A 24,377-nucleotide genomic window follows, 5' to 3' on the forward strand; every position below is an offset into this window, starting at 1 on the left:
TTAACGGAGAGGAAGAGGTGAGAGCAGCGTTTGGAGGATGGCTCGGCTCAGGAAGCCAGCACCGCGCTTGCCCCCCACCCAGCGATCAGGGGCTCACGGTGGCGGCCGCTGCTGGAAGCAGACATGGGGGGTGGAGAGCGGGTGCTGGTGCATCCCCCTGTGCGCTGCCCCCTCCGGCGTGCCAGCCCACACCTGCTGGCATGCAGCACCCAGCGCCTGCGCCGAGCTGGATCCCATCCTGCAGGGAGGGCACGGCCACCCTCGAGGCCAGCACCAGGCACATGGGCAGCCCCGTGGGGGCAGCACCACGGGGCATCGGCTGCCCTCCCCCCACCAAAGCCTCCAGCTCTGGAAGAGCAGGAGCAAGGGGCCCAGGAGCTGTCACAGGACAGACCCTGCCCTCTGCACCGACCCTGGCTCCCCCTCACCTGTCTGGGGTGGGCAGAGCCACGGCCCCCTCCAGCACCCAGCAGCATCTACGAAAATACTTTATTGTGGAAGCGGGATGTGCAGGCGCTCTGTACAGTACAAACCAACGGCAGCAATGCAGTCACCAGCAAACACACACGACAGCGGCACCCTAAGCCCAGCCCAGGGGGGCCACAGCTCCTACATGGCCTTGGGCCTGGCATTGAGGCGGATGATGGCTCGGTAGTCCCGTACCAGGTCCCGTAGCTGGTCCAGATAGGGGTTGATGTTCTCCTCCATCCACTCCTCCACGGTGTCAGGGAAGTAGACCCTCTCCAGCTGGGTGCGCAGGTTGTGGACAAAGCTCTCCCAGTCCTCATGGAGCCTGGTAGGGGGAGAATAGGGGGTCCAGCTGCCTCCTGCAAGGGTCCCCAGAGCCAAGCCCAGGAGAAACCCCAGCCCGACAAGGGCACCCGGGGGGACTTCCAGCCCCCAGCACCACGTACTTCAGCACCTTGCTGCCAAAGCTCTCCATGTTGCGGGGGTTGCCAAACTGGCGCTTGCGGTGGTAGGGGCTAAACCAGCCCTTGATGGCACTGGGGAGGCACAAGGGGAGTGGGGGGTGCAGGGGCCACCCAGGGATGGGGAGCTGCATGCCGGGCAGGTCCCCTCCCAAGCAAAAGCTCTTGTGCTCCAGCCCCATGGCCAGAGAGAGCTGACCCCACCGCCTCCCGCTGCCTGTTACCTCTCCTCCTCCAGAGCCTTAAGGATGCTGTCCTTCAGGTGGCCATTAACCTGCTCGACCATGTGGTAGATCTCCGCACCAGGGAACACTCCCCTGCCCTCGCTAGGAAAAGAGAGGAGGGGGTGACAGCCCAACATGTGGGGTGTACTGGCCCTGCCAGTGCTCTGGGCTGGGAGGACCCCAGTACCCTGTGTGGCTGGAGGGTCCCTGCCCTCACCCCAGGCAGGTCTGGGACCAGGGTATTTGGGTAACCAACCCCCCGCTCCCCTCCAGTGCATCCCTTCTGATGCAACTGGGACAGCAGTGCCACGGCCACCCCCAGCCATGGCCAGGCTGTGCCACGCACCACATGCTCTGCTCCAGCTGCATGCTCTGGAAGCCCAGCATGTCCAGGACCTTCCTCTTCGCCTCCTCCGTGAAGCCCCCTGTGGAGGGTAAGGAGAGGCGCAGAAGAGCTGGGGCCACCCCTATGTCTGGCTCACCCCTGGCTTCACCGCACCCCCAAAACTGGGGGAGCTGAAGCTGTCTTCCCCCTGTCACCCACCTCCCTCCCAGCACCTTCCCTGCCTGCAGGATAGGGTCTCGCAGGCAGTGGCTGCCTGTGGGTTGGGGAGATGGGGTGAGCCCAGCCGCGACGGCTGGTCGGGTGCTGGCAGCAGGGTGGTGGCTCACCGTTCACCAGGGTCTGCAGGCAGATGGCCAGGGAGGGGATGCCGACAGGCAGCAGCTCGCAGAGCACCGAGTAGTGATCGTACCTGCAGAGCGGGGCCAGCCACAGCATCGCCTCCCGCACTGCCACCGTCGGGGCTGCGTGGGTGCTGGGGAGGGCAGGGGTCCTGCTGCCTTTTACCTCTGCCAGCCGGTGAGGACGATGCCCTGGAAGCGCAGCGGGGCCAGCCGTGGCAGGGCCTGCATCACCGTCAGCCAGCTCAGGTGGTTTTTCAGGTGGTAGCTCAAGGGGGGCCAGGTCTGCGCCGGTCCTGTGGTGCCCTTGAAGGCGCTGGCAAACCACACCGCCTCGAAGCCACTCTCCGCGTACTTGGCGAGGAACTGCCCTGCAGCGGGACAGGCATGAGCCCCAAATACCACTGTCCTTGGGAGGCTGGGGAAAGCTCAGGGGGGTGTCCCCCTACCAGCCCTGGGAGCCTGGCATGTCACCTTACCAATCTGCTCAGCCTCAAAGTCAGGCGCATAGAACCACACCACGGGTGAGACGTGCTTCGCTATCCCAGACTCTGCAAGGGGGAGTGGGGACGGGGACGTGGGCACTGGTGCCAGCAGCAGGAGGATGCCTGGGGCTCCTCGTGCTCCTCTGAGACCTGCATCTCTGCAGGGCCATGCCCGAGCTCCTCCCAGGCGCCAGGCACAACGCCTGCCAGGGCAGCCACACAAATGGGTGCTGCTGAGACGCCAGCTCAGGTGCCACCACTGCCATCCCTGTCCTCTCACCCCGCAGGGCTCCCACGCTGATCTTCCTCAGCATGTCATCCCACATGAGTGCCCGCAGCCCCCAGTACTGCGTGGTGATGAAGCCCAGCACCTCCTTGATGTGTTTCAGGTACATGGTCCCTGTGTCACCCTTGTTGCGGCTCATCCAGTTCTTGGAGTCCATCCCCTCTCCGAGATGGAAGACCTGGACTTAGGGGAAGGGGGGATGCTCAGCACCACTGGTGCCTGGGGTGAGGGCTGGGATCCCTGCACGGCCCACCACTCACCTCGTCCGCGCCGATGTGGATCCAGGTGGAGCGCCTGTGCTTCTCAATCACCTGTGACAAGATGCTCTTGAGCAGGGCCAGGGTGTCGGGGACATGGGGGTTGAAGCTGTTGGGGAAGCGCTCAACCTCCCGCAGATGCTGGTACTTCTCGTGCTTGAGGATGAACTGTGCGGGAGGAGCTGTCAGGGGAGGTTTCCAGGGGGAACCCCCTGTGATGTGGGGTGAGGAGCGGGACCAGGACCCCCTACCTCCACGTGCCCAAAGGTCTGCACCAGGGGAACCACCTCCAGTTTGTGGAGCTCCGCCAGCTGCTGAATCCGCTCAATGTCCTCCTCACTGGGAGGGCAGGGACAGGCTCACCAGGCGGTGCCAGGGCAGAGGGCAGAGCATGAGGGCACTCCCTCCTCCTCTGGCACCCTGACCACACAACCCCGGCCACCCCACGCCTGTGTGGACTTTACTATGGGGACACAAATATTGACCCGGCGGGGCAGGAGGCTGGTCGGCCAGCGGCACAGCCCAGCACTGCAACCACGGTTATCACAGGCATGGGTGCAGGTGGGTCACACCCAGCCCCGGCACACCAGGACCTGCCGGGGCTGCACCGAGCCGGCAGCCCTACAGCCAGCTCAGCACCCGGCCCCGGCTCACCTGTAAGCGTATGGGGACTTGAGGATTTCCAGCTCCCCCTTGAAGGGGAACATGTCCTCGTACTCGATGAGGATGCCGTTGGCTCCCAGCTGCGACAGGAGGGGGAACACCTGTGGGACGGGCAGGGTGGGCTCAGCCTGTGGGGATGGCAGAGTCCCCGGTGGGCAGCGGGGACAGCTGGCAGGTTGAGCTTTGCTCTGCCTGTGCCCCCTCGGCACATCCCTCCCCAGCACCCCCTCCCTGTCCTGGGGCATCTTCACCTGCTCCAGGTAGGAGACCCTGGGCGCAGCTCCCTTGAAGTCCAGGTGGACCAGCCTCATCTCAGTGGCACCAATGTCCCTGGGGCCCTGCTGCTCCAGCTGTTGCCTCGGGGCTGTTATCTTTGCTGCAGGGAGCTCCAGAGCCTGGCTCTGGGAGCCAGCATCCTGGCCAATGTCGCCCGTGTCCCCCCAGAACCCACTGTCCTTGGTGACATGCTTGTGCAGCTCCAGGGTAAAGCTGCAGGGAACACAGCAGGGCTGGGGGTGCCGCGGGGCACGGGGCACCTGCTGTCCCCCAGTACTGGGCATGACCCAGGGGCTCCCCACAGACCCCAACCCCGCTGGGGCCCTCACCCATGCCTGGAGTTCTGCTGCCACCTCACCTGTCACGGAAGAGGAATTTGATGCCAGCCAAGGCAACAAGGAGCAGCACGACGAGGCGCAGCAGGTTCAGCCTGTGGCTGCGCTGGAAGGCCATCTCTGCGGGGGACGCACAAGGGTCTGGCTGCACTGCAGCACCCCAAGGCTGGGCAGTGGCCAGAAGGACCCCAAGTACAGGTGACCCTGCACAGCCCCACGTACTGTGCCCTGCTCCCCTGACCAGGGCAGCACAAGACCCAGAGAAAGGGGATATGGGGGAGACCCCACCCACCATCCCAGTCCCCAGCGGGGACCCCATGTCCCTCCTACCTCATGGGCACAGCACAGGGGCCAGTGGCTGGACCTGTCTTTGCCTTTGCCTCTGCTTGCAAAAGCACAGCCTCCTCGGGCTCCACCAGCACAGGAACAAACAAGGAACAAACAAGGCAGTGCCTGCAGGGAATCCCCTAGAGCCCTGTCACCTCCAAGACAAGGGCCGTGTCAGGGGGCGGCTGGTGGCCTGGCATCACGCAGTGGGCACAGGATGCAACAGCCCTGCAGACAGAAGGGAGGCAATTGGGGACCACCTGGGCACATGCCAGCACTGGGCTGCTCTGCGGATGGCACTGGCATGGCCATGGGCACCACCGGTGCAAGGGGGGCAGCCTGGACCCCCCTGGCACCCGCAGGGATGGGCACATGCTCTCCACACACAGCCCGCAGCATCCCCCTGGGGAGGCAAGTTCCCCCCCGGCACCATGGAGGGGAAGGGGCAGAGCTGCTTTGCCTGCTGAGAAACAGCCTCAGAGCGGGGCAGGAGGCCAGCGGGGTCCGGCCACCCAGGCTCCGAGCCCCGTGAGAGGAGCTGCTGCTTTCCCCGCAGAGCGGGAGAGGGACAGGGTGGGATCGCCGTGCTGCCACTGCTGAGGGCTGCAAGACACCGCACCTGGTTAAACCCATGTGTGACCCCACGCAGGGCATGCAGGACAGGCCACGCGCAGTGCAGGGAACAGCTTGTGTCAAAGGGTTGTCACAATTCAAGATGAATAAAATTCAGTTTAAGTCTTTTTTTCCTAAACCAATGTTGAGAACTCCTAAGAGGGGGATCTACCTATTTAGATAAAAGTGAGGCCAAACCAAAGACAGACGCTGTGGGGCAGGAGGCAGCAGGTGCCCCTTCCCTGGTCCCCCCTGTGGCAACAGCTCGCGGGATTCACAGATATTTGTGACCACTGGCACGTGACCAGCCCCAGCACCAAGACCCACCGCAGTGTCCCATGCAGCCGGCACCGCAGCTGCAGCAGGAGATGCTGAGCCAGGCCAGGCCTCGGTGAGCCCAGCACTGGGGGCATCGCTCCCCCCAGCCCCAGGGAGCCACCGACCTCTGCAGCCCCAAGGCATCCCCCTGGGAGAGCATCGCAGGGGGGAGTGCCAAGCACACCCTATGCCCTGCTCCTGCAGCCCCCCTGGGGCTCCTCTTCGCCCACAGCCCCACTCCCAGGTGACAAGGGACCTGTGACCCCAGGAGCCCACAGCAGCCCGACAGGCAGGAGGCAGCATGAATCCTCCTGGAAGCTGCACAGGAGAAGCACTAGCATCACTTCTGCCCTTTTTTCTCCTTTTTTGCCGACTGGTGGGTGCGGCGAGGCAGGGATGGGGCAGTGCCGCCAACACCCCCAGCCCCCAGCCGCTGCGAGCGCCGGGGCAGCTGCCACCAGCTCTCTTGGTTAGTTGCCACCCGAAGGCGCTGAAGTTCAGGGTTGAAGCAAGCACTGCCAGATTTGGGACCTGAAAAGCAGATTTTGGCGGCTGCCGGTGCATGAGCTGCTCAGCTGATCGCGAGGGTTTTGTTTGTGTTGCCAGAGCAGCGGCACCAGGGGAGAGCGGCGCTGAGCCGCCCCGTGCCTCCGGCTCTGAATTAGCCCTTTTTGTAGACACAGCCCTAATGCCTCCTGACATGCTCCTCCCGCACGCTGCCACGGGGCGCAGGGGGATTGCAGCGGCCGGGACCCCTGGCATGTCCTGCAGAGCCAGCGCAGGACGTGCCGTCCCCAGAGCATGAGGCCCCAGCAAGGCCACGTTACAGGGCAGGGCAGCAACGTGCAGGAGGGAGCTGGAGCATCCTGCTCCATCCCCATGGCCCAGTACCCGTGGGTACCCGGTCCTTTGGTGCTTGTACACAGGAGGCAGGGCAAGAGCTTGCTGTTGGGGCAGGTTGTGCCCATGCTGTCCCCTGCGCTCACACCTGGACGAGACACCTTGTGCTCAGCACTGCACCGCCTGTGCTGCGGGGGACAAACATGGCACCCCCTCCCTGTCCTGCCTGTTCCCACTGCCCTTCCAGCCTGCCTGGATGCTCCTGGCAGCTCCGATGCAGCCCAGCAAGGATGTGCCAGGCTGGGGACAGCTGCCAGCCCGGGGCTTACCTGCACTGGGTGTTAGGGAAGGTACGGGGGGACACGGGACCGGGGGCTTAGTGGGCACGGGGCAGGTGGGCACAGGGAGCCCAGCACCCGGGAAGGCCATCAATATGTGAAGTGCTGATCGTGCTGTCATGGGAACACAGCGCCTGATTAGAGCAGGGATAAATATTTAGACAGACGCTGTCAGCTCACCAAGATTTGGCATTTTTAGTATATGTAATCTTATTTAAATTGAGAACAGGTTTTCAGGGTTTGAGCCTCCCTGGCACAGCCCAGGTGCAGGTAGGCGGGATGGGGACACGCCAGTGGTGGGGTGCAGTGCCAGGGGGTGACAGTGGGGCAGCCACGACTCTGTGCCCCTGTGCTGATGGAAGAGCCCCTTGCAGCTGCTCGGTGCCTCCCCTCTAACCTGGCATCTCGCCACTAGACCCCGCTGTGTTTATTAACACGACATCTTCCTCTACCAACCCTTTGGGTACAGCGCTGACACGGGTCCCCAGGAGGCTCGGAAGAGCCCACGGCTCCTTGCAACCAGCCAGCCAGCCTGGCTCAACACAGCAGCCGCAGGGCGAGGAGGGGGCCGGACCCTTGCCCCCCTCTCTGCCTCCACACAGCCTATGTGGGGTTTGCCCCCAGCAACCTGAAACCAGCCCAGCTCCCCACTTACCTTCCTGAGCCTGGAGGAGAGGAGAATGGAAGCAAACCCAAACCTGACTCTGGGGAGAGTTGGGGCCATGGGGAGGACAGAGCCGAGTGCCCCCAGCGTGGCAGGTGCCACTGCAGCCCACAGGCTGGCAGTGAGGGTTTTGGGTGCCACTGCAGGGTCTGGGTGCCACCCAGCTGCCCACCGCTCTGCTCCGGCATTCCCCAGCTGTTGCCACGCCAAACGCTCACTCCTGCTGGGTGCGCACGATGGTGCGGCCATAGGAAGAGTGATGCTGCACACTCACACATATTTGCACACACTCACATGCTTCCAGAGCCTTCCCTGGTCCCTCACCCCCAGCCTGTGTCTTCCCCATGGGATGAGCTGCCCCTCACCAGAGGCCATGACACTGCAGCCCCACAGCTGTGGGTTCCTGCATGGGGAGGCTGTGGACCCCCGCAGCAGGGCTACAGCCCCCATGGCAGCAGCAGGGGGCTGTTCCCTGGCCCCTGAGCAGAGAGAGCCCCTGTGTCATGTCCACCCCCGGGATGCTTGGGCATGCACGGAGCAGCCCCTGGGCATGGGGGGACTTACCACACCCCACCCAGCCCACCACACCACCAGGGCTCCACCCGCACCCTGCAAGCCTGGGGCATCTCACGTCACCCCACACCCCAGGTACTCCTTGGGCATCCCTGCACCCCACAGCACCCTCCAGGCTCCGCTGGGCATTCCTGTGACCCTGCTCCCCACTGTGGCCCTGGGCTTCCCTGCATCCCTCCAGGCAACCCTGCATCCCCACGGGCATTTCTACTGCACCGGGCATCCCTGCAGCCCTGGGCATCCCTGCATCCCCCTGGGCATTCCTGCATCCTCCTGGGCATCACTGCAGCCCTGGGCATCCCTGATTCCCGCTGGGCATCTCTGTGGCCCTGGGCATCCCTGCATCCCCCTGGGCATCCCTGCATCCCTCCCGGGCATTCCTATGGCATCGGGCATCCCTGAATCCCTGAGCATCCCTGCATCCCCCCGGGTACCCTTGCACCCCCCGGGCATCCCGGCCGCCCCTGCACCACCGACGCCCCGACGGCCCCGAGCATCCCTGGCCCTTACCGGCAGGTGCGGGGCCGCCGCGGGCACCGCCGGCAGCGGGCACGAGCGCAGACACGGGCCGCCGCCGCCGCCCGCCGCCGCTCTTAAAGGGCCCGAGCGGTGGCCGGTGCGGCGGGCGCTGCGGGGCCGGGGCCGGGCGGAGCAGGGAGCGGCCCCACGGCCCGCTGCGGCACCTGCACGGCGGGACACCCGCACAGCCGCAGCCTCCGGCCGTCCTGCCTCGGGCAGCACCGGCCTGCGGGGCGGCCCCGGCAGAGCTCCCGCTGTCCCGGTGGGCCTGGCCGTGCCCAAGCTGTGCGGGGCGGCTCTGGCCGTGGCCGGTGCCCCGTGTATGCCCGGTGTCCGGTGTGTACCTGGTGCCCGATGTGTGCCCGGTGCCCGGTGTGTACACGGTGTGTGCCAGGTGCCCAGTGTGTGCCTGGAGCCCGGGGCCCGGCACGTTGTCAGTGCCTGGTGCCTGCTGTGTGCCCGGTGCCCCGTGTGTGCCCGGTGCCAGCCCGGTACCCGCCCCGCGGCGCTCGGCGCTGCACAGCCCCCTCTGCGCTGCGCCCCCTAGCGGCGGCGCTGGAAGCGTGCTCCACCTCTCACCGCCACCCCTCCCCGTGCCCAGTGGTCTCTCCTACCCACCCCGCCCCCTGAGCATAGTCTCTCCCGCCGCCCCGCCCTTGCGCATGCGCTCTCCGCAGGCCCCGCCCCGGGCGCATGCGCGCTGAGGCGGGGCGCACGGCGCGTGCGCGGGGCGTGCCGGGCTCCGCGCGTGCCGGTGCCGGTGCCGGGGGAGCGGGGGGGGGGGTGCCGGGCCCTGCGGCGGGCGGGCTCTGGGCTGCCGGTACCGGGGGGGGGGCCTGGCCCGGGCCCCGGGCTCCCCCGCGCTGCGGGGCGGGCGGGGGGCGCAGGGGTGAGTGCCCGCCTGGGGGGGCCTGAGCGGGCCCCGGCGGCGGGACCATGAACGCGGCGCAGGGCACGGTGGGCAGCGACCCCGTCATCCTGGCCACGGCCGGCTACGACCACACGGTGCGGTTCTGGCAGGCGCACAGCGGCATCTGCACCCGCACCGTGCAGCACCAGGACTCGGTATCCTTCCCCGCCCCGGGCTGGGGGCGGCGGGGAGCGCTCGGTGCCACGGGGCGGGCCCCGGGGGGTTCCTCTTACCGACCTTAACGGGCGGCTGCAGCAGGTGAACGCGCTGGAGATCACCCCGGACCGCAGCATGATCGCCGCCGCAGGTGAGCCCCGGCCCCCCGACCCCCGGCCCCCGGGCAGGGCAGGGCAGGGTGCCCGGTCAGCCGCTGCCCGCTCCCGCCGCAGGCTACCAGCACATCCGCATGTACGACCTCAACTCCAACAACCCCAACCCCGTCATCAACTACGACGGCGTCAGCAAGAACATCACCTCGGTGGGCTTCCACGAGGACGGGCGGTGGATGTACACGGGTGGGGAGGACTGCATGGCCCGCATCTGGGACCTGAGGTGGGCAGAGGCGGCACCGGGGGTGGCAGCGCTGATGTGCGCACCCGAACGCGCTCCCGAACAAACACGCTCTTCTCTTGCAGGTCTCGTAACCTCCAGTGCCAGCGGATTTTCCAGGTGAACGCTCCCATTAACTGCGTCTGCCTGCACCCCAACCAGGTGAGCGCTGCCTTCTCCACCATACCCCCCCGGGTAAACCAGAGGGGCTGCGGAGTTCTGTATTGGCAGCCCTGGCAAAAGCCCTGGGGGCTGGCTGGGGAGGGTGGCCTCCCTGGTGGCACGGACCCGCAGGCTGCTGGTGCCGTTGTTGGACAAGCAGCAGCTGGCTTCCCACACCCAGGCCACCCGTCTGGCTGCTCCCTCAGCGAGCCACCGGAGCTTTGGGTCGCGATGGGAACGGAGCCCACGCCACACCGGAGCCGGCACAATCGATGCGTTGTCCCTCTGTCTGCCCCGGGAAAGCCAACGCTGCTTTGTGCGGTGGAGCAGAGCCCCCCAGGCAGCGGCGCTGGGAGCGAGCGGGTACCGCGGGCTCAGGCTGTGCCTGCAGCAGGTGTCTGTGCCACAGTCCCCGGCCTTTGTCTGCTGAGCTCCTTTGCCAGCTGGTGCACTTGCGCTAATTACCTGGTGGCTGTTGCAAAGAGGCAGCCTAATGGCTGTGCTGGGCCTCTTGTCCCGTGGGAGGGAGCGCTCCTTGGGGGCCATCCCTGCCCCAGGAACATAACCGAGGGGATGTGGTGGGAGTGGAACTGGCGGCATGGGGTGGGCTGGGAAGCTTGAGGGTGGCACCGCTGCCAAGAAAAAGCATCTTGGGACCCGTGGCCGCAGTTACCTTCAGGACCTTGGTCAGATTCGCTTCGAGATTCACTGTTCAGGTCAGAAGCTGTTGATAAACAGGGATGGCCGAGGCTCAGGAAACGAGGCTAAAAGGGAGTGTGGTGCATTAGAGGGGGTGGCGGTGAAAATCAATACGTATCATTGCAGTGCTAATAACCCGTCTGGTCCATTTTGTATTCACAGTGCTGCAGGGTTTGTTGGCATGGTAGTGCAGACTCTTTTAAAAAGCTGAATAATAGAAATATTTCTTTGCATTTGATTTTGCAAAGGTTTAATTTTGCAAGTCTAGAATTTCAGACCAGATTTGAGATCAGTTATTTGGCCTAGACTTTACCCAAATGCTTCTGATGCTCCTGCAGTGCTGATGCTGTGAGAATGTATTATCATAAAACAAATATTGTTGTTGTACATAGATCTTACATGTGAAATAATCACTAACCAAGATGCTGCTGAGGTGCAGGAGTGTGGTCCGTGAGCTGAACGCAGTTAATTAGTCCAGAGGTGACAGTATTTATTCAGATAGCTTCATCGCTCTGCAATTCCCTGCTGCAGTGATGCTGATCCAGTTATCCAAGTGAAATTTCTCGTGGCTTGGGTTTAGCAATTGCTAATTTCCGTGACAGCTTTAGAAATTGCACTTGCACCTGCTAAGAGTGGGCTAAGGACTGTGGCTGTGCAGTCAGCTAAATATATCGAGTGATGACTGCCTTCCTCAGAAATAAGCCTTTGCTCACAGGTACAGGATTAGCTGCGCCCGATGACCTGATCTCCTCTAGGGATTCTGCTAAAATTATGGACGGTGCAAGACTATCGATAAAAGCCCTGGTTTTAGTGGAGAGCTGCCAGCATTGTCTTCTGGTCTGAGTTTGGGATTGGAGCCAGAACTCCTGCCCTTCAGCTGGCTCTTGTCCTTCCCCTGAGAAGGAGAGAGAGAGAGAAAAATCTATTTAGGCTCGTGTTTTTCAGGTATCTGTACACTCTTGAGTGCTTCAGTTGTTCACTGGCCAACTTGCATCTTAATGCCTGCTTCTCAGACGTGCTGAAAGTCATTTGGCTTCTGTGGATGTTGTTTGGAGCTGTAGCTGTGCAATGGTTCTGGAAATCGGGCAGCTCCTGTCTGCTCTGGGGTTTATAAAATTAGGAAACACTTCTGTAAAAGTAAACACTTCTTGCAGAGTGTAATGTGAGATCAGTACTCTTGCTTTCGGTGCACGGGGCAGTCAGCAGGCTGCTGGAGCTCTGAAACAGCCCTGAGCTGTGGAATAATGAGGCAGAACAGGACCCCGATGTTTAAAACCAGAGCAAGGCTCCACGTGGTGCCACACAGGCACGGCCTGAGCATCAGCTTGAGGCTGCTGCTTGCGGGGTTCTCCACAGAGAGACGAGGCTGCTGTTTTCTTGCAGGCAGAGCTAATTGTAGGTGATCAGAGCGGTGCCATTCACATCTGGGACCTAAAGACGGACCACAACGAGCAGCTGATTCCAGAGCCCGAAGTTTCTGTGAATTCGGTTCACATTGACCCCGATGCCAGCTACATGGCGGCCGTTAACAGCTCGGTGAGCTCCGACAGCCTTGGACGTGGGACAGGATTAATTGCGCTGCGGCCGCTGCTGGGCTGTGCCTCCTGTGGGCAGAGGCAGCCGGTCTGCACGTGCCGGCTTCACCTGCAGCTTTGCTGTGCTGTGGGCAGATGTGGGAAGTCCTGGCTGCTTCGGGTGGGTGGCTACCAGCCTGGCCACAGATCCCTCTGTCTCGCTGCAGGGAAATTGCTATGTGTGGAACCTGACGGGTGGCATCGGAGAGGAGGTGACGCAGCTGATCCCCAAGACCAAGATCCCAGCACACAACCGCTACGCCCTGCAGTGCAAGTTCAGCCCTGACTCCACGTGAGTGCATGCCAGCCCCTTGCCTACCTGTGATGGGAAACAGACGGTCCTTTCCAGGCAGGCAGAGGCCAGCTGTGCCTCCAGCTGTTGGCTGGTGCTGGCTCCATACTGCCCTGCAGAGCCACCAGGGAGGAGCGGGACAGGCGGCATGGGATGTGTCAGCACTGGGTTGCTGTCGGTGGCATCCCAGCCTCGTGCTCTTTGGGCTCAGCAAGTTTTGCAGCCACGAACTGTTCTTACAGCTGGGGTCAAATTGCTGATCTCCAGGAATGAAGTGGTAGACTCCTTCACCAAGCCTGCTCAGCTTGCATCTCATCAAGCAGATGATTTAGGTGTAAAGAAATTTGATTACAGCGAACACAGGTCTCCAGCTCACATTACTGAGGGGCCCTTAGGCGTACAGCGTGACTAATAAGGTTGCCCTTGCATGTCTCTTCCTTGCAGGCTCTTGGCTACATGTTCTGCAGATCAGACGTGCAAGATCTGGAGGACTTCAAACTTCTCTCTGATGACAGAGCTGAGCATTAAGAGCAATAACCCGGGGGAAACGTCTCGGGGCTGGATGTGGGACTGTGCGTTCTCCGGGGACTCCCAGTACATTGTCACAGGTGACGCGCTGCTGTGCTCCTGCCCTTGCCCCCCCACTTGATTTGCACTATGCCAGGCCCCCAGCAGCAGGGCCCTGCGCTAGCCCAGGGCTTACCAGGGGCTCTAGCTGGGACGTTGCCAAACCCTCGTGCACCAGTGTGTGCGAGGAGAGAGCACCCAGCCTCGCACCCACCACTCAGTCCGCTAACGCCCTTAAGCGTTTTGCCTGTGCTGCAATAGGGTGCCTGTTTAAACTGGAGAGCTGGTCTTCGTGTGTGCAGTTTATTTCACCTGGTAGCAATGCTGCTTGTAGTACGCAGCATGATAGTACCTTCAGAGCACGTGTTGTAACTTCACAGTAGCTTCTCTCCGAAATAATTAAAACCCCATGTAATACAGAAATGCACTAAGCTGTTTGCTCTGCACAGCTCCCTTAGTGGTCATCAACATAATAATGGTCTTGAATGAAGCAAGAGGGAAGTCTTGCTTACAATAATTTAAAAGTTTAAAGGGTATTGCAATATATCCCACTCCTCTTTCATGTTCTGTTCCAGCCTCCTCTGATAACCTGGCCAGACTTTGGTGTGTGGAGACAGGAGAGATCAAGAGGGAATACAGCGGCCACCAGAAAGCAGTCGTCTGCCTTGCTTTCAACGACAGCGTGTTGGGATAATGGTCATGTGTGGGAAGGAGAGGACCTCTGCTTGTTTTCCCTTGTCTTACACCCTCTCCAGAGCCCGAGGCATGCACTTGTAACCATCCTCCCCTCTGAGGGAGAGGGCTCAGTCTCTGGCAGAAGCAGCTGCGTCTGCCTGGAGTGAGACCAGGCTTCAGCTCTGAGCAGATCATTACCAAAACGTGTGTGGCCTCTAAGGGAGGCTGCTGGGACAAAAGGGAATGGGAGAGGGATCCCACTGAGGGGAGCTGGATACTGTCCAGCTGCAGGAATCCCTGTGGCATCAGCTGCTGACAGCTTTGTCATATTCTTGTACCCCAAAGTGGAAAAAAATAAAGAAATCGGCCTTTCTACATGATGGAAGAGGCTGAGCAAAGAGGAGAGGCAGCTGTTTCTTGTTTGCAATCCCTTTATTCAAAGTGTATTTCACATACTCACTTGAAGACCTGCAGTCTTATAAAGCCAGCCACCCCCAACAAATTTAATAGCCTTGTGTTGAACGGGGCATGTAGCCATAAACCACCAGCTACTCCCTGTGACTCCTCTAGGCCTGAATCTCCTACTATCTACGTACAAGGTGCAGCCCTGGAGCTGCAAATAAAATATCTGTACTGACAGTGCTGAGCCGAGTCCTGTTGTTTTTCTAAACTCTCCTGAAGTGCAGCGTGAAATCAGCAGGAAGCTTTTGGGGGATGCTGTGGGTGTTACCTTCCTGGTTGAAATCGGAGGCTTTTCAGGAATCCAGTTCAAGTATGTAGAGCAGTGAGAGGGCATCCGTGGCTGCAGGTCTTACTCGGGGAGGTAATAGAAGCAGATAGACACACAAATGTTGCTTGGGAAGCAGATGTCAATGCACAGATAGATCAGCCGCTGCTTCCCTGGACCTGCCAAATGAGCAAGGACAGCAAGATGAGAGGAACGCGTTTGTAGTCCTGCAGATACGAGTCCCTGGGGAGCCAAACAAGTGGAAAGCCTCAGGGAATGACCTTTCTCATTAAAGCTGGAGTAAGACGGAACAGAATGAGAGCTTAGTGGGCTGCTTCTGATGAAGAGGAGGCTGACGGGTATTAAGGCAACAGCGTTGCAGGGGGCTGCTCTGTGTTGCAGCTGTGCTGCAGGAGCAGGCTGCGCTGCCGGGGGAAGGGGGCTCAGCCTTTCCCAGCCAGCGCTGCAGGCTGGGGTATGAGCCAGCAACTCGGTGATGGCTGAACAATGGTTTGATTCTGAACTAGAGGTCACCTGTCCCTGTCCTGGGCCTTGGCAGCCCGTCCTGGGGCGCGCACGAGCTTTTGGGCAGCAGAGCCTGCTCTCTTAGAGGTAGTAGAAACAACCGTGCTTCCCTCTTCGGCAAAGGGAAGTGTCCAACTTACCCTGCCCTCTCCGGACCCAGAAGATGGATGTCTGCTCACACAGGGTCTGGACAGCCTCCCCCAGGCTGTTGGGGTCCACCTGTTCCCCCGCCAGAACGCCCAGGAACTCCCGGTAGTACTTGGTCTGGTTATTCTGATGTAGCAGCCAATCAGCCTGAAAGAAACGTCCCTGTTTCTCCTCCCGAGGCACTTTTTCCCTCCCGGCGCTGCCCTCCGGCCCCGCAGAGCTGCTCTCACTGTCGAGGCACCCAAGGAGCCATCCCACCCGGCAGCGAGGGCAGGTTTCTCCTGACGGCTGCCGGCCCACCAGGCTGTGGGGACACTGGGCAGCCCCTCGCTGGCCCCGCAGCCTGGGAAGCCAGGGTCCCAGCTCCTCCCAGGCCCCTGGCTGCGCTGCTTTGTCCCCAAGCCTGGAGCTACATCACCACGCTGTGCCAGGTGCCACAACCGGCATAGCTCACCAGTCCGTCTGCCCACCCAGCGCTGCGCTGACCCATGGCAGCCCTGTCCCCTTGCCACCCCTGTCCCCTCGCCATGCACGAGAGCCCCCAGCACCAGGTGTGATGTGAATTGGTGGCTGTGAGCCCCGTGGGGGCTGGGACAGGGCAAAGCTGAGCCGAGGCTCCTCAGCGCCAGGTCCTGGCTGACCACGCGGGCTGCTGGCAGCCCCAGCACCACCAGCAATTTCAGTTCCCTTCAGGAGCCTCAGAGCTGGGCAGGTGCTTCCTTCTCCTCGCACCCCCCTCGGCAGCCTGCTCTCACGGGGGCTGCATGCCTACACTCCTCCGGGTTAAGCCCTGCCCGTCACTTCCCGGCTGGGTGGGGGCGGCAGGCGAGGCACTGGGAGCCCCCGGGAGCCCCTGTGGAAACGGAGAGCAGGTGGCAGGGGCACAAAAAAATGGGGCCTTCTGTGTTCTTGAAACAGAATCTGCCCCCTGCCCATGCATCCATTAACATTTTCTTCAGAGGGTCCATATACGTGATTTACTCCAACTTTCTTCTCTGTCCATTGCTAACAAACCCCCTTTGTTTTTTGTTCCCCAGATTTTTGAGCAGGTAACAGAATCCAGTGGGAGCGGGTCCTGTGAGAGCTCTGCTATTCACCTCGGTGGGACATATCCCCCTTCCCCGACACGCAGCTCTGCTGTTTCTCCCAGAAGATAGGATATCAATAAACCCAGGAGCTGTTGCTCCGAGCTCACATAGTGAGCCCAGCACCCCAGCACTGCCAGGCAGAGCTTTGCTCCTGTTCGAAACACCAAGGCAGCCCCCCAGCAGAGAACTGCACAGAGCAGGGGGCTGCTGCTGCTACCCCCGGCTGGGAGGGTCCTGCCCTCATTTAGCCATGCTTGGGATGCTGGTGTCACCACTGCAAACACAAATCCATGCAGCAAAGGGCCTTCAGCGAGCCAGGACTCCGTGCAAAGCCCAATTCATCACCCCACTCCGCTCAGCCCCGGGGAATGGCTGCAGCAGCTGCTCACTCTCTGCTCAGACAAGTTGGAAGATGTCTGTAGGGTCTGGAGGTCCCAGGCGTCCATCCTCCTCAGGTAGCACGCACGCTGCTCCACGGGCTTGTAGCACACGTAACCCTGCGAGACAGATTGTGCCCCCTTACAGCAGGCAGCGGCACGCACCCGCAGCTGTCTTAAGAGCCCCAGAGATGGGCATTCCTCCTTTTGCCCTGCGTTATCTTTCCCAACTAAAGGCACCGAGAAAGGCACCAAACAGCAGCTGGTTGATGTTTTTCCTGGTCTACACCTCCTGGCTCCCACCCCAGCAACTTTTCACTCAGCAGTCTGGGCTCCTCTATTCACTTCCACACTAATGAGGCAGGTAATTAACCTGACACACTTACGTTCCTGCTGTCATACAGCACCACGGCGGTGTGGTTACTCTGCGAGGTTATGTAGTAGGTCACGGTGCTCCTGGACTGGTCCACCAAGGCTGTCTGGTTTCTCAGCGGGTCGTGCTGGCCCTGGAGCGTTAGCTGGATGAGCTGCAAGCCAGCCTGGGCACAGAGAGGGAGGGCAGCACCCACCCTTGGCTGTTCAGTGCTCAGCACAGCATCTCCCCCGCTGACATCCCCAGCTGGACCCTTTGCCGGTCCATGTTGCTTGTCTGAATTATTTAGCAACAGAGAGCAGCTGTGACCCAAGGGAGGGGAGCAGATCTGGGAAGCAGACTGCTCTCCATCACACAGGGCTGCGGGAGAGGTGCCGGTGCCCCCCGCGCTGAAGGCACCCACCCCGCCTGGCAGCAGGGTGCTGGAGGAGAGGGCCAGGGGGCTCGCCAGCCTCTGCCACAGCCACGCGTTGGGGGAGGCGGGGATCCTCCCCAGCTGGCACAGCTCGCTGGCAGCAGATGTGCCCGCACCCTCGCCTCAGAGGACACAGCCACTCGTTGTCACGCACCTGCTTAGCAAAACACCCGCCTGCGTCTGCATTTACAACCGGTGCGCTGAAGTTCTTCTGATTTAAGCCAGGGTTTCTGGCAGGTGTGTTGCAGGGGTGATGCTCACTTGCTGCCTGTAGCACTGCCAGCGCCTTCCCGCCCTTCTGCAGCTTCCAGAGACGGGAACTGGCCAAACCCAGCCCTGACCTCAGCTGGTTCGTCCCTCCGGGCAAGTGCTTCCCACACAGACCAGGGCTGCAGGCAGGAGGCAGCTGCCTGCCTGGATCGGGATCCCTTACCTGGGCAGAGCTGGGGGAGAAGCTGAGAACCCCCGCGATGCTGATGCCAACAACCGCAAAAAACAAGGCAATGGACAGGATGATCCAGAACGTCCTGGATGGAGCTGTGAAGTGTGTGGCAACCCTCGTGTCCTGGGAGCCAAGGCAAAAGAAGGAAAGAACAGGAGTTAAAATTAACCTTCCTGCTGCTTCTTTGTCACCATAAAATGCATTTCCCCCTCACGATGCAAATCATTGTGCAAACTGCTGGGGTTTGAGCGCAGAACTGCCAAAACACTGCAGCAGCCCTGGAATAACATCACTTGCACCCCCCAGTTTCAGATCCGACATCCTGGTAGCCAGCATTCCCACAGCCCAGCATTTTCCTCCTGCAGCCAGGGCAGCAGGTGAATGCTGCAAACCTGCCGAGGAAGGACCGGAGCAGGAAGCTTTCCACAGGCAGGGGCTGCTGCTACGCTTTAGTAGCAAATGTAATTATTTTGGTTTATAGCAAAATCCCCAGGAGAACCATCAGCGTTTGAAGCAGACCCCATGTGGAGTGACCCTGCTTCCTTGCCTCTCTGTATATTTGGTTGCATTTTATTTTCTTGCCAAGTCGTTTTCTGTGCAGATCGAGCTGTTACTTGAAGCAGAAGAGTTTGGCAGTCATGTGGCACTTCCAGTGGCTCTATTAAAATTGACTTTAATCTTATATTGAAACAATTCAATTGAACTTAATGGCACATAACATTATTTTTACAAAGCAGAAAGAATGTGCTTTCAATCATCTCAACTGTGGAGCCCACACTTAATATATCTGTTCCTCAGTCCTCTGAAGCACATAGAGAAATTCGATAAATGCCCATTGGCTAGGCTTGCTACAGCCACACAAAAAGAGGCTCTTCAAGCTCCAGATCAGTTCCTCATCTTTTTTCAGTAATATGTAACTTCCAGATATATCCCACCCGAAAAGCAGTGAATCTTAATGTTAAAACTGTGCATAGCTGAAATCTTACCAATGCAAACCCAGCAGAGCCCAAGCCCTACAGCAACAGGCAGGTTCTCAATAGCTAACAAAATTCCCTCGGGTGGGAAATGGGCAAATAAAGAAACCCAGCGACTGGTGTCCCTCGCTCACACAGGTGCTCGCATCCCGAGCGGCTCGGCAGCGTGCGCACCCGGCTTCCTTAGCACCGCTAACCAGAGCGCCCTGCCCTGCCTTGTTACACCATCAGTTTAAGCCGTGGAAGTCCGGGCACTTCCACAACAATCCGGGTGACAGAGTCAGCTGCTTTACAAGAAGCTGAACTGGGGGGTCCTGAGGTTGGGGATGAACAAAATCTTACCGGGATCCACGGGAATGGCAGGAGCTCAGCCCCTTCAAAAGAGGAATCAAGCAAGCATAGAGCGGGGGTCCCTGCCTGTGGCAGCTGGGGGACCAGAGGTACTCACTGCAGGGGCAGCAGTGCCGGTGCCGTTCTGACCCTCCATCCTCCGCTTCAGTGCACCTCGTGCCTGCAGCTCTGCCTGCTGACACCACACGGACTGGGACTGGGCATGATCCTGGACGCCAGGCGTGCCGGGGAAACCTAAGCGTGCATCCACAAAATGTAAATATGTGTCCACACAGCCAAAGGGCTTCCCAGCCAGCAGCTCCTCAACTCGGACCTCGGGGAGGCTGAAACCTTAGAGCTGCCACCTGGGGAGAGGGGAAGGGGGGCGAAGCCCAGGGCTGCCGAGCCATGCTGTCAGCGCATAAAACCACTCTTCCTGCTCACCTTGCAAGCCGGCTGGAGGGGGTGGGGGGACAACAATTGGGGGCTTTGTGTCAGCCCTCCCCGCTGGCAGCCCCTAATAGCGGGATGGGGTAAGCCTCATTAAGAGATAAAATGAATAGAGAAAGGTGGCAGCCTGCCCTTGTCATCGGTTATTTCTAGGTTTCAACATGAACTTTGTGCTGCCGGAGTTCCGTGGGCCGAAGCCAACTGTCCTGCTGCCCCACCGGCCTTGGCTGCACAGATACCCTGCGTCCCACCTGCAGACCTTGCTTCGGCCACAGCCCAGGGAAGGATCTGCCACAAAGCCACTGCCAACAACCCGAGCTGCGCTCGTGCTCACACTCCTGTCCCGCGATGAAACACCCCGCGGGGAACAGTGTTCCCAGCTCACCAGACCGTGGTTTTCCTGAGCAGTCCCAGAGACCCTGGAAGACCTTTGTGGTTCCACACCCTGCCAGCCAGATGTAACCAACGGAATAGAGACAAGGAAAACCTCAATGGAATTCCTCACATAGTCTCCATCACAGGAAAATACAGCTTTTGGACATTTTCCTATCAAGCGTGGCCCAGTACTGATCCAACTCAGCCGAGGGGGCAGCTTGTCCTGGAGTTTCTCATCGTCAAAGCACTAGTGATGCCTCTCCCCGCTCACCCTCTTCCCTCCTGTAAGTTAAAAGAGCCGTTCCAGCAGGTCACTGCTTTGTTGTAGCACGCTGCTTCTGTGGGACACGCACTCCAACCCTGGACAAACACCCCGCAACAACATGGCCAGCGAGAGTCAAACCGCCACCACAATCGCTCCTCTAAACCAGCAAACCCGAGAATGCCAGACTGCAGCACCCCGCACCGCTGCAGCTCTGATGAAAACGGGAACGGTGCTGGAACAGTCAAACCACCGGCTCTGCTCCTGCTGGCTCAGGCATAGGGAGATCAGGCAGCGCTCCCCACAGCCTGCTTAGCTGGCTCCTGCTGCAGCGGAGCTTAGCGCAAGAAGTCTGAAAAACAAGCTGCACCTCGCAAGCAGGGTGCCCTCCCCACAGATTTTAACAGCAAGCCAGCCAACACTTAAGGAATTTATGCCCTGCCTAATCTGAGGCACAGGAAGGAAGCAAAACCCTCTATAAAACATGGTGACAGGATTACTGCGTTCTGCTCTGTGCTGTACTCAAAAAAGCAAATCCCAGCCCACGCCAAGAGCCCTGCACAACTCTGGGATGTGAATCAGAGAAACATACTCCAGAGCTTGGATTTCCTTCCCTGATACTGCACGTGAGGAGTGAAGATGATAAACACAAACTGCATCCCTAACTCCCGGAATTTCCACACAATACAGCTGCACCAAAGTTCGCAGAAAAGAAACTACAAAATAAGACAACGCCAGGGGAAAGCAGGTTTGTAAGTTTAATGTGAATTCAAGTAGAGGCTTAAAAACCGCTTGGAAGTCGTTACAGAGTTTTGAAGCATGATTGACACCTTCACCAGTACATTTCAGCGTACGTGAACAGAGGTAATGGTTCCCTCGTACAGCGAGCAGTACCCGGCAGGGACAGCTCGCTGCCTGAACGAGGCTCAACGCCTCTCCTGGCGTTCACTACTTCACTTGACGTATTCTGAAATTATAAGCACCAGATACAGGAACTGAATCAAAGAACATCGTTAAGTCAGACCCTCCCTGCAGTAAATCCATAAATGTCCATTTCCACGTTACCCAGATAATGTGAAAGTTCTACCTCTCGTAAGTTCACACAGTCACAGCCTTCCGGCTGGAGAAAGCAAAAGGGAAGAGATTATCCGTGCTTCCTTACACAACTCCCGAGTTACAAGGGAACAAAGGTCAGCTAATATTCTGGTAACACTGAAAGACAATATGCACGGTTATTGCTGTACAAACAAGGTGTTTCGAGTGTCTGAGTGGAAGGAAATGGCATCAACGCACTGCTAGAGCTGTTCCGCTGAACAGTGGGAGATGAGGGAAGGCCAATGTTGAACTGCTGATAGCGGAAACTATGGAATAAAAGCATGTTATTTGCATATATAATTTTTCACTTAATTCTGTAATGCAAAAAGCTTTCAACTGTGGCCTTCAATTCAGCCAGCATAAAAACATACCCCGCAGCCTGAGCTGTGCACCACCCGAGCCCACCTAAAGTTCAGAACAAAATCATCACCTGAGCAAGCAAACACTCTTCTTCAGACAAGCAGCTGGTGCCGGGCCCCCACGCCAGACACACACGGAAGATATTAACCTCAGATAAAGGAAGCACGTGCCGCTGTCACACACAGCCAGTACTCTCACAGGATTGTTTTGGTGGAAAGCTGTATCGCGTATTGCATCCATCCCCTGTGGACTGAGCATGAATTCAGATTCTGCAGCTAAAGCCAGGGCAAGCGGCTGTTTTGAGGCTGAGGGAAGTACAAGAACTAGTTTGGTACTAATCAGTCCCGTTATTTCTGGGAAGCAGCAGTAGTGAAGGACAGTCCTATATGGTTAAGACTTTCTGCTTTACCAAATGCAAAAGCTTAGGAGAATTAAATCTACTGTGATCAGTGAAATACATTCCTCTTATCCTCCCTTCTGGAAAACAAGATATATTATCATATACTATACTTAAATTTATAATTTAAATATATTCTCAATATATATTTAGGATTCAGGGTAGTTCCTGTATGTACATGTACTTTATACATACATCCAACACCTGGACAAATACAGAAGACACCGTTTGTATTTTGTGAGTGGAATCCTCCTAATCTGCATCACAAGTGCAATTTGCAATGGTCGAACAAAGGAGACAGATTTCAGTTTCTGTGACCTGACGCTTGCAGTGGGCTGTACTGCTAAAATAGGACCCCATCCAGGAAGAAACAAAAAAACAGATCAACCTAAGGCCAAACACTAGTTCTGCCAGCCACCGCAAGCGTTTACAAACACAGCTGCTAAGGTACTACACACTCCAAGAGTCATTTCCCTGAATAAACCAGACTGAGCCACAGCCTGAGTCCAGGTGAGGACACACCGCAAGATGTTAGGCTTTTTTCCTCAGATCCACCAGCTCTAGTTTCTTCAACTCAGTCTAGAGGACAATGTGACATCAAGTATCACACACATTTGGATAGATGTGTTGCTTGGAATTTAAAATAAAGCCCCAAGCCCCCAAGACTTGGGTGACACTATAATGCCCTCTTTGTTTCAAAGTGCATTTAAAGACCGAGATGTAAACAAAATCATATCCAGAGGACAGAAAGGTTAAAAAGCTAAGGGTTGCTAATGCTGGGTGGTATTCTAGTGAGTACGTTACTGTCACAAGGTGATTAACAGGGGCCCTAATTGCAGTACCGCTGCAGAGGCTGCAAGCATTTTGCTATACTAATCCCCCAGCGCCGGGAGAAGGTCAGCTATGCTATCGACATAGTAATCGGGAACCAGGCTCTGCCGGGCAGGACAGTCGCTCTCCTGGTGACCCTTCACTTCATCCAGCGTGGTGACCCCGGTTAGCGTCAGCAGGGTGGTGAGCCCACAGCTATTGCCCATCAGGATGTCTGTGTCCAGCCGATCTCCCACCATGATGGTACGAGTGGGATCGATGTCAAACTCGCTTGCCACGCAATCAAACATGTACCGGTTGGGCTTTCCCACGATGAATGCCTCGCGCTGGGCTGCAGTCTCCACTGCTTTTACCAGGCACCCAGTCCCTAGGAAGAGAACAGCAGACACTGATTAGGGACTGCAGAAGACTCTTGGCATCTGCAGGAGCCGGTGCAAAACCGCATCATGCTTTAGGAGCGCAATGCCTCAGCTTCACAGACAGGAAAGGCGGAGGAATGGGTTAGTCCCGAGAGACACGGTGCGTGAAACCTGCCAGGAGGCTGCGACAGTCCCACATCAAGATCAGAAAGGAACCACTATTCCCCAGGAAAGGCTCAACAAGGATTTTCCCTCTTTCGGGGGATGAGAAGGGGAAGCCCAGGCCCCGGGCCCCACGCACCGGGGATGGCAGTGCCGCCCTCGAGCGGGAGGCGGTGGTCGCGGTTGGTACCGACGAGCAGGCAGTCGGGTCCGCCGCGCAGGAGGTAGCGCAGGGCCTGGCACAGCTTGGCGTAGCTGAAATGCTCGTCGAACCCAACGAGGACGGCACGCACGGCAGGGTCCAGGGGCGCCTGGGCCCAGTCGGCGGGCGCGGGGCCGGGCAGGGCGGCGGGGCCGGGCCCCAGGTGCGGGACGCCGACGGCCTCCAGCTCGGCGGCCAGCGCGGGGCTGCCCAACACGTAGGCGGCGGCGCCGAGCGGCAGGGCCTGGCGCAGGTAGCGGGCGGCGCAGTAGGCCGAGCCGAAGACGTGGCGCGGCTCGGCGGGCGGGAAGCCCAGCCGCCGCAGCTTCTCCGTGTAGGCCGCGCGCGTCCGGCTGCTGTTGTTGGTCACGTAGCAGAGCCGCTTCCCCGCCGCCGCCAGCCGGCCCAGCGCCGCCGCCGCGCCACCCACGGCCGCCTCGCCCCGCCACAGCACGCCGTCGCAGTCGAAGAGCAGCGTGTCGGCGGCGCCCAGCACGGCCCGAGCCGCGTCGGCCTCCAGCCGCCGGCACCGCCGCGGCCCGCCGCCCGCCATGGCCACCCCGCCGCGCCTCAGCCGAGTGCCCGCCCTCCCGCCGCCCCTATTGGCCGTGCCGCGCCCGGGCCGCGTCCCCATTGGCCGGCGGAGGCTGTCCCGACCCCCCCGCCGAGGGCCGGCGCCCGGCGTCCTCTCCCGCCCCTCCGCACGACGGGGCTCTCCCCGCTCTCAT

At 59.5% G+C, this 24,377-nt stretch overlaps 4 protein-coding genes across 9 annotated transcripts; 1 reads left to right on the plus strand and 3 right to left on the minus strand.

Annotated features, from left to right (window-relative positions):
• Window positions 1-475: 475 nt before the first annotated feature.
• Window positions 476-12,027, minus strand: LOC121086764 (hexosaminidase D-like). Of its 5 annotated transcripts, XM_040590952.1 has the most exons (16): window positions 11,069-12,027; window positions 10,625-10,715; window positions 4,470-4,694; window positions 4,163-4,259; window positions 3,780-4,017; window positions 3,520-3,629; window positions 3,117-3,204; window positions 2,869-3,033; window positions 2,603-2,786; window positions 2,317-2,388; window positions 2,004-2,208; window positions 1,826-1,908; window positions 1,500-1,578; window positions 1,154-1,255; window positions 915-1,004; window positions 476-793 (listed from the first exon to the last, which is right to left on the minus strand). In XM_040590952.1, exons 4-16 carry the CDS (start codon window positions 4,255-4,257, stop codon window positions 610-612), a joined length of 1,695 nt encoding a protein of 564 aa, XP_040446886.1. In that variant the 5' UTR covers window positions 4,258-4,259; window positions 4,470-4,694; window positions 10,625-10,715; window positions 11,069-12,027; the 3' UTR covers window positions 476-609. The 5 variants fall into 5 exon arrangements, with proteins under 5 accessions (XP_040446886.1, XP_040446885.1, XP_040446889.1 ...); XM_040590951.1 differs by having other exon boundaries at window positions 10,625-12,027; XM_040590955.1 differs by having other exon boundaries at window positions 4,163-4,305; window positions 10,625-12,027.
• On the plus strand, window positions 9,188-14,397 carry MLST8 (MTOR associated protein, LST8 homolog). The gene is made up of 8 exons (XM_040590958.1): window positions 9,188-9,395; window positions 9,496-9,547; window positions 9,630-9,792; window positions 9,876-9,951; window positions 12,034-12,186; window positions 12,392-12,516; window positions 12,961-13,124; window positions 13,659-14,397. The coding sequence occupies exons 1-8, from the start codon at window positions 9,267-9,269 to the stop codon at window positions 13,775-13,777; spliced, it is 981 nt and encodes a 326-aa protein (XP_040446892.1). The 5' UTR covers window positions 9,188-9,266; the 3' UTR covers window positions 13,778-14,397.
• A 113-nt stretch (window positions 14,398-14,510) lies between these two features.
• Window positions 14,511-19,588, minus strand: BRICD5 (BRICHOS domain containing 5). Of its 2 annotated transcripts, none has more exons than XM_040590960.1 (7): window positions 19,491-19,588; window positions 19,275-19,411; window positions 17,851-17,975; window positions 17,009-17,168; window positions 16,635-16,742; window positions 15,151-15,304; window positions 14,511-14,664 (listed from the first exon to the last, which is right to left on the minus strand). In XM_040590960.1, the coding sequence occupies exons 1-7, from the start codon at window positions 19,564-19,566 to the stop codon at window positions 14,570-14,572; spliced, it is 855 nt and encodes a 284-aa protein (XP_040446894.1). In that variant the 5' UTR covers window positions 19,567-19,588; the 3' UTR covers window positions 14,511-14,569. The 2 variants fall into 2 exon arrangements, with proteins under 2 accessions (XP_040446894.1, XP_040446893.1); XM_040590959.1 differs by having other exon boundaries at window positions 17,009-17,161; window positions 17,844-17,975; window positions 19,491-19,584.
• A 1,399-nt stretch (window positions 19,589-20,987) lies between these two features.
• Window positions 20,988-24,263, minus strand: LOC121086766 (phosphoglycolate phosphatase). Its single transcript, XM_040590957.1, has 2 exons — window positions 23,587-24,263; window positions 20,988-23,293 (listed from the first exon to the last, which is right to left on the minus strand). Exons 1-2 carry the CDS (start codon window positions 24,200-24,202, stop codon window positions 22,968-22,970), a joined length of 942 nt encoding a protein of 313 aa, XP_040446891.1. The 5' UTR covers window positions 24,203-24,263; the 3' UTR covers window positions 20,988-22,967.
• Window positions 24,264-24,377: the final 114 nt, after the last annotated feature.

This window comes from Falco naumanni, chromosome 4 (assembly GCF_017639655.2).
Source record: "Falco naumanni isolate bFalNau1 chromosome 4, bFalNau1.pat, whole genome shotgun sequence".
NCBI lineage: Eukaryota > Metazoa > Chordata > Aves > Falconiformes > Falconidae > Falco > Falco naumanni.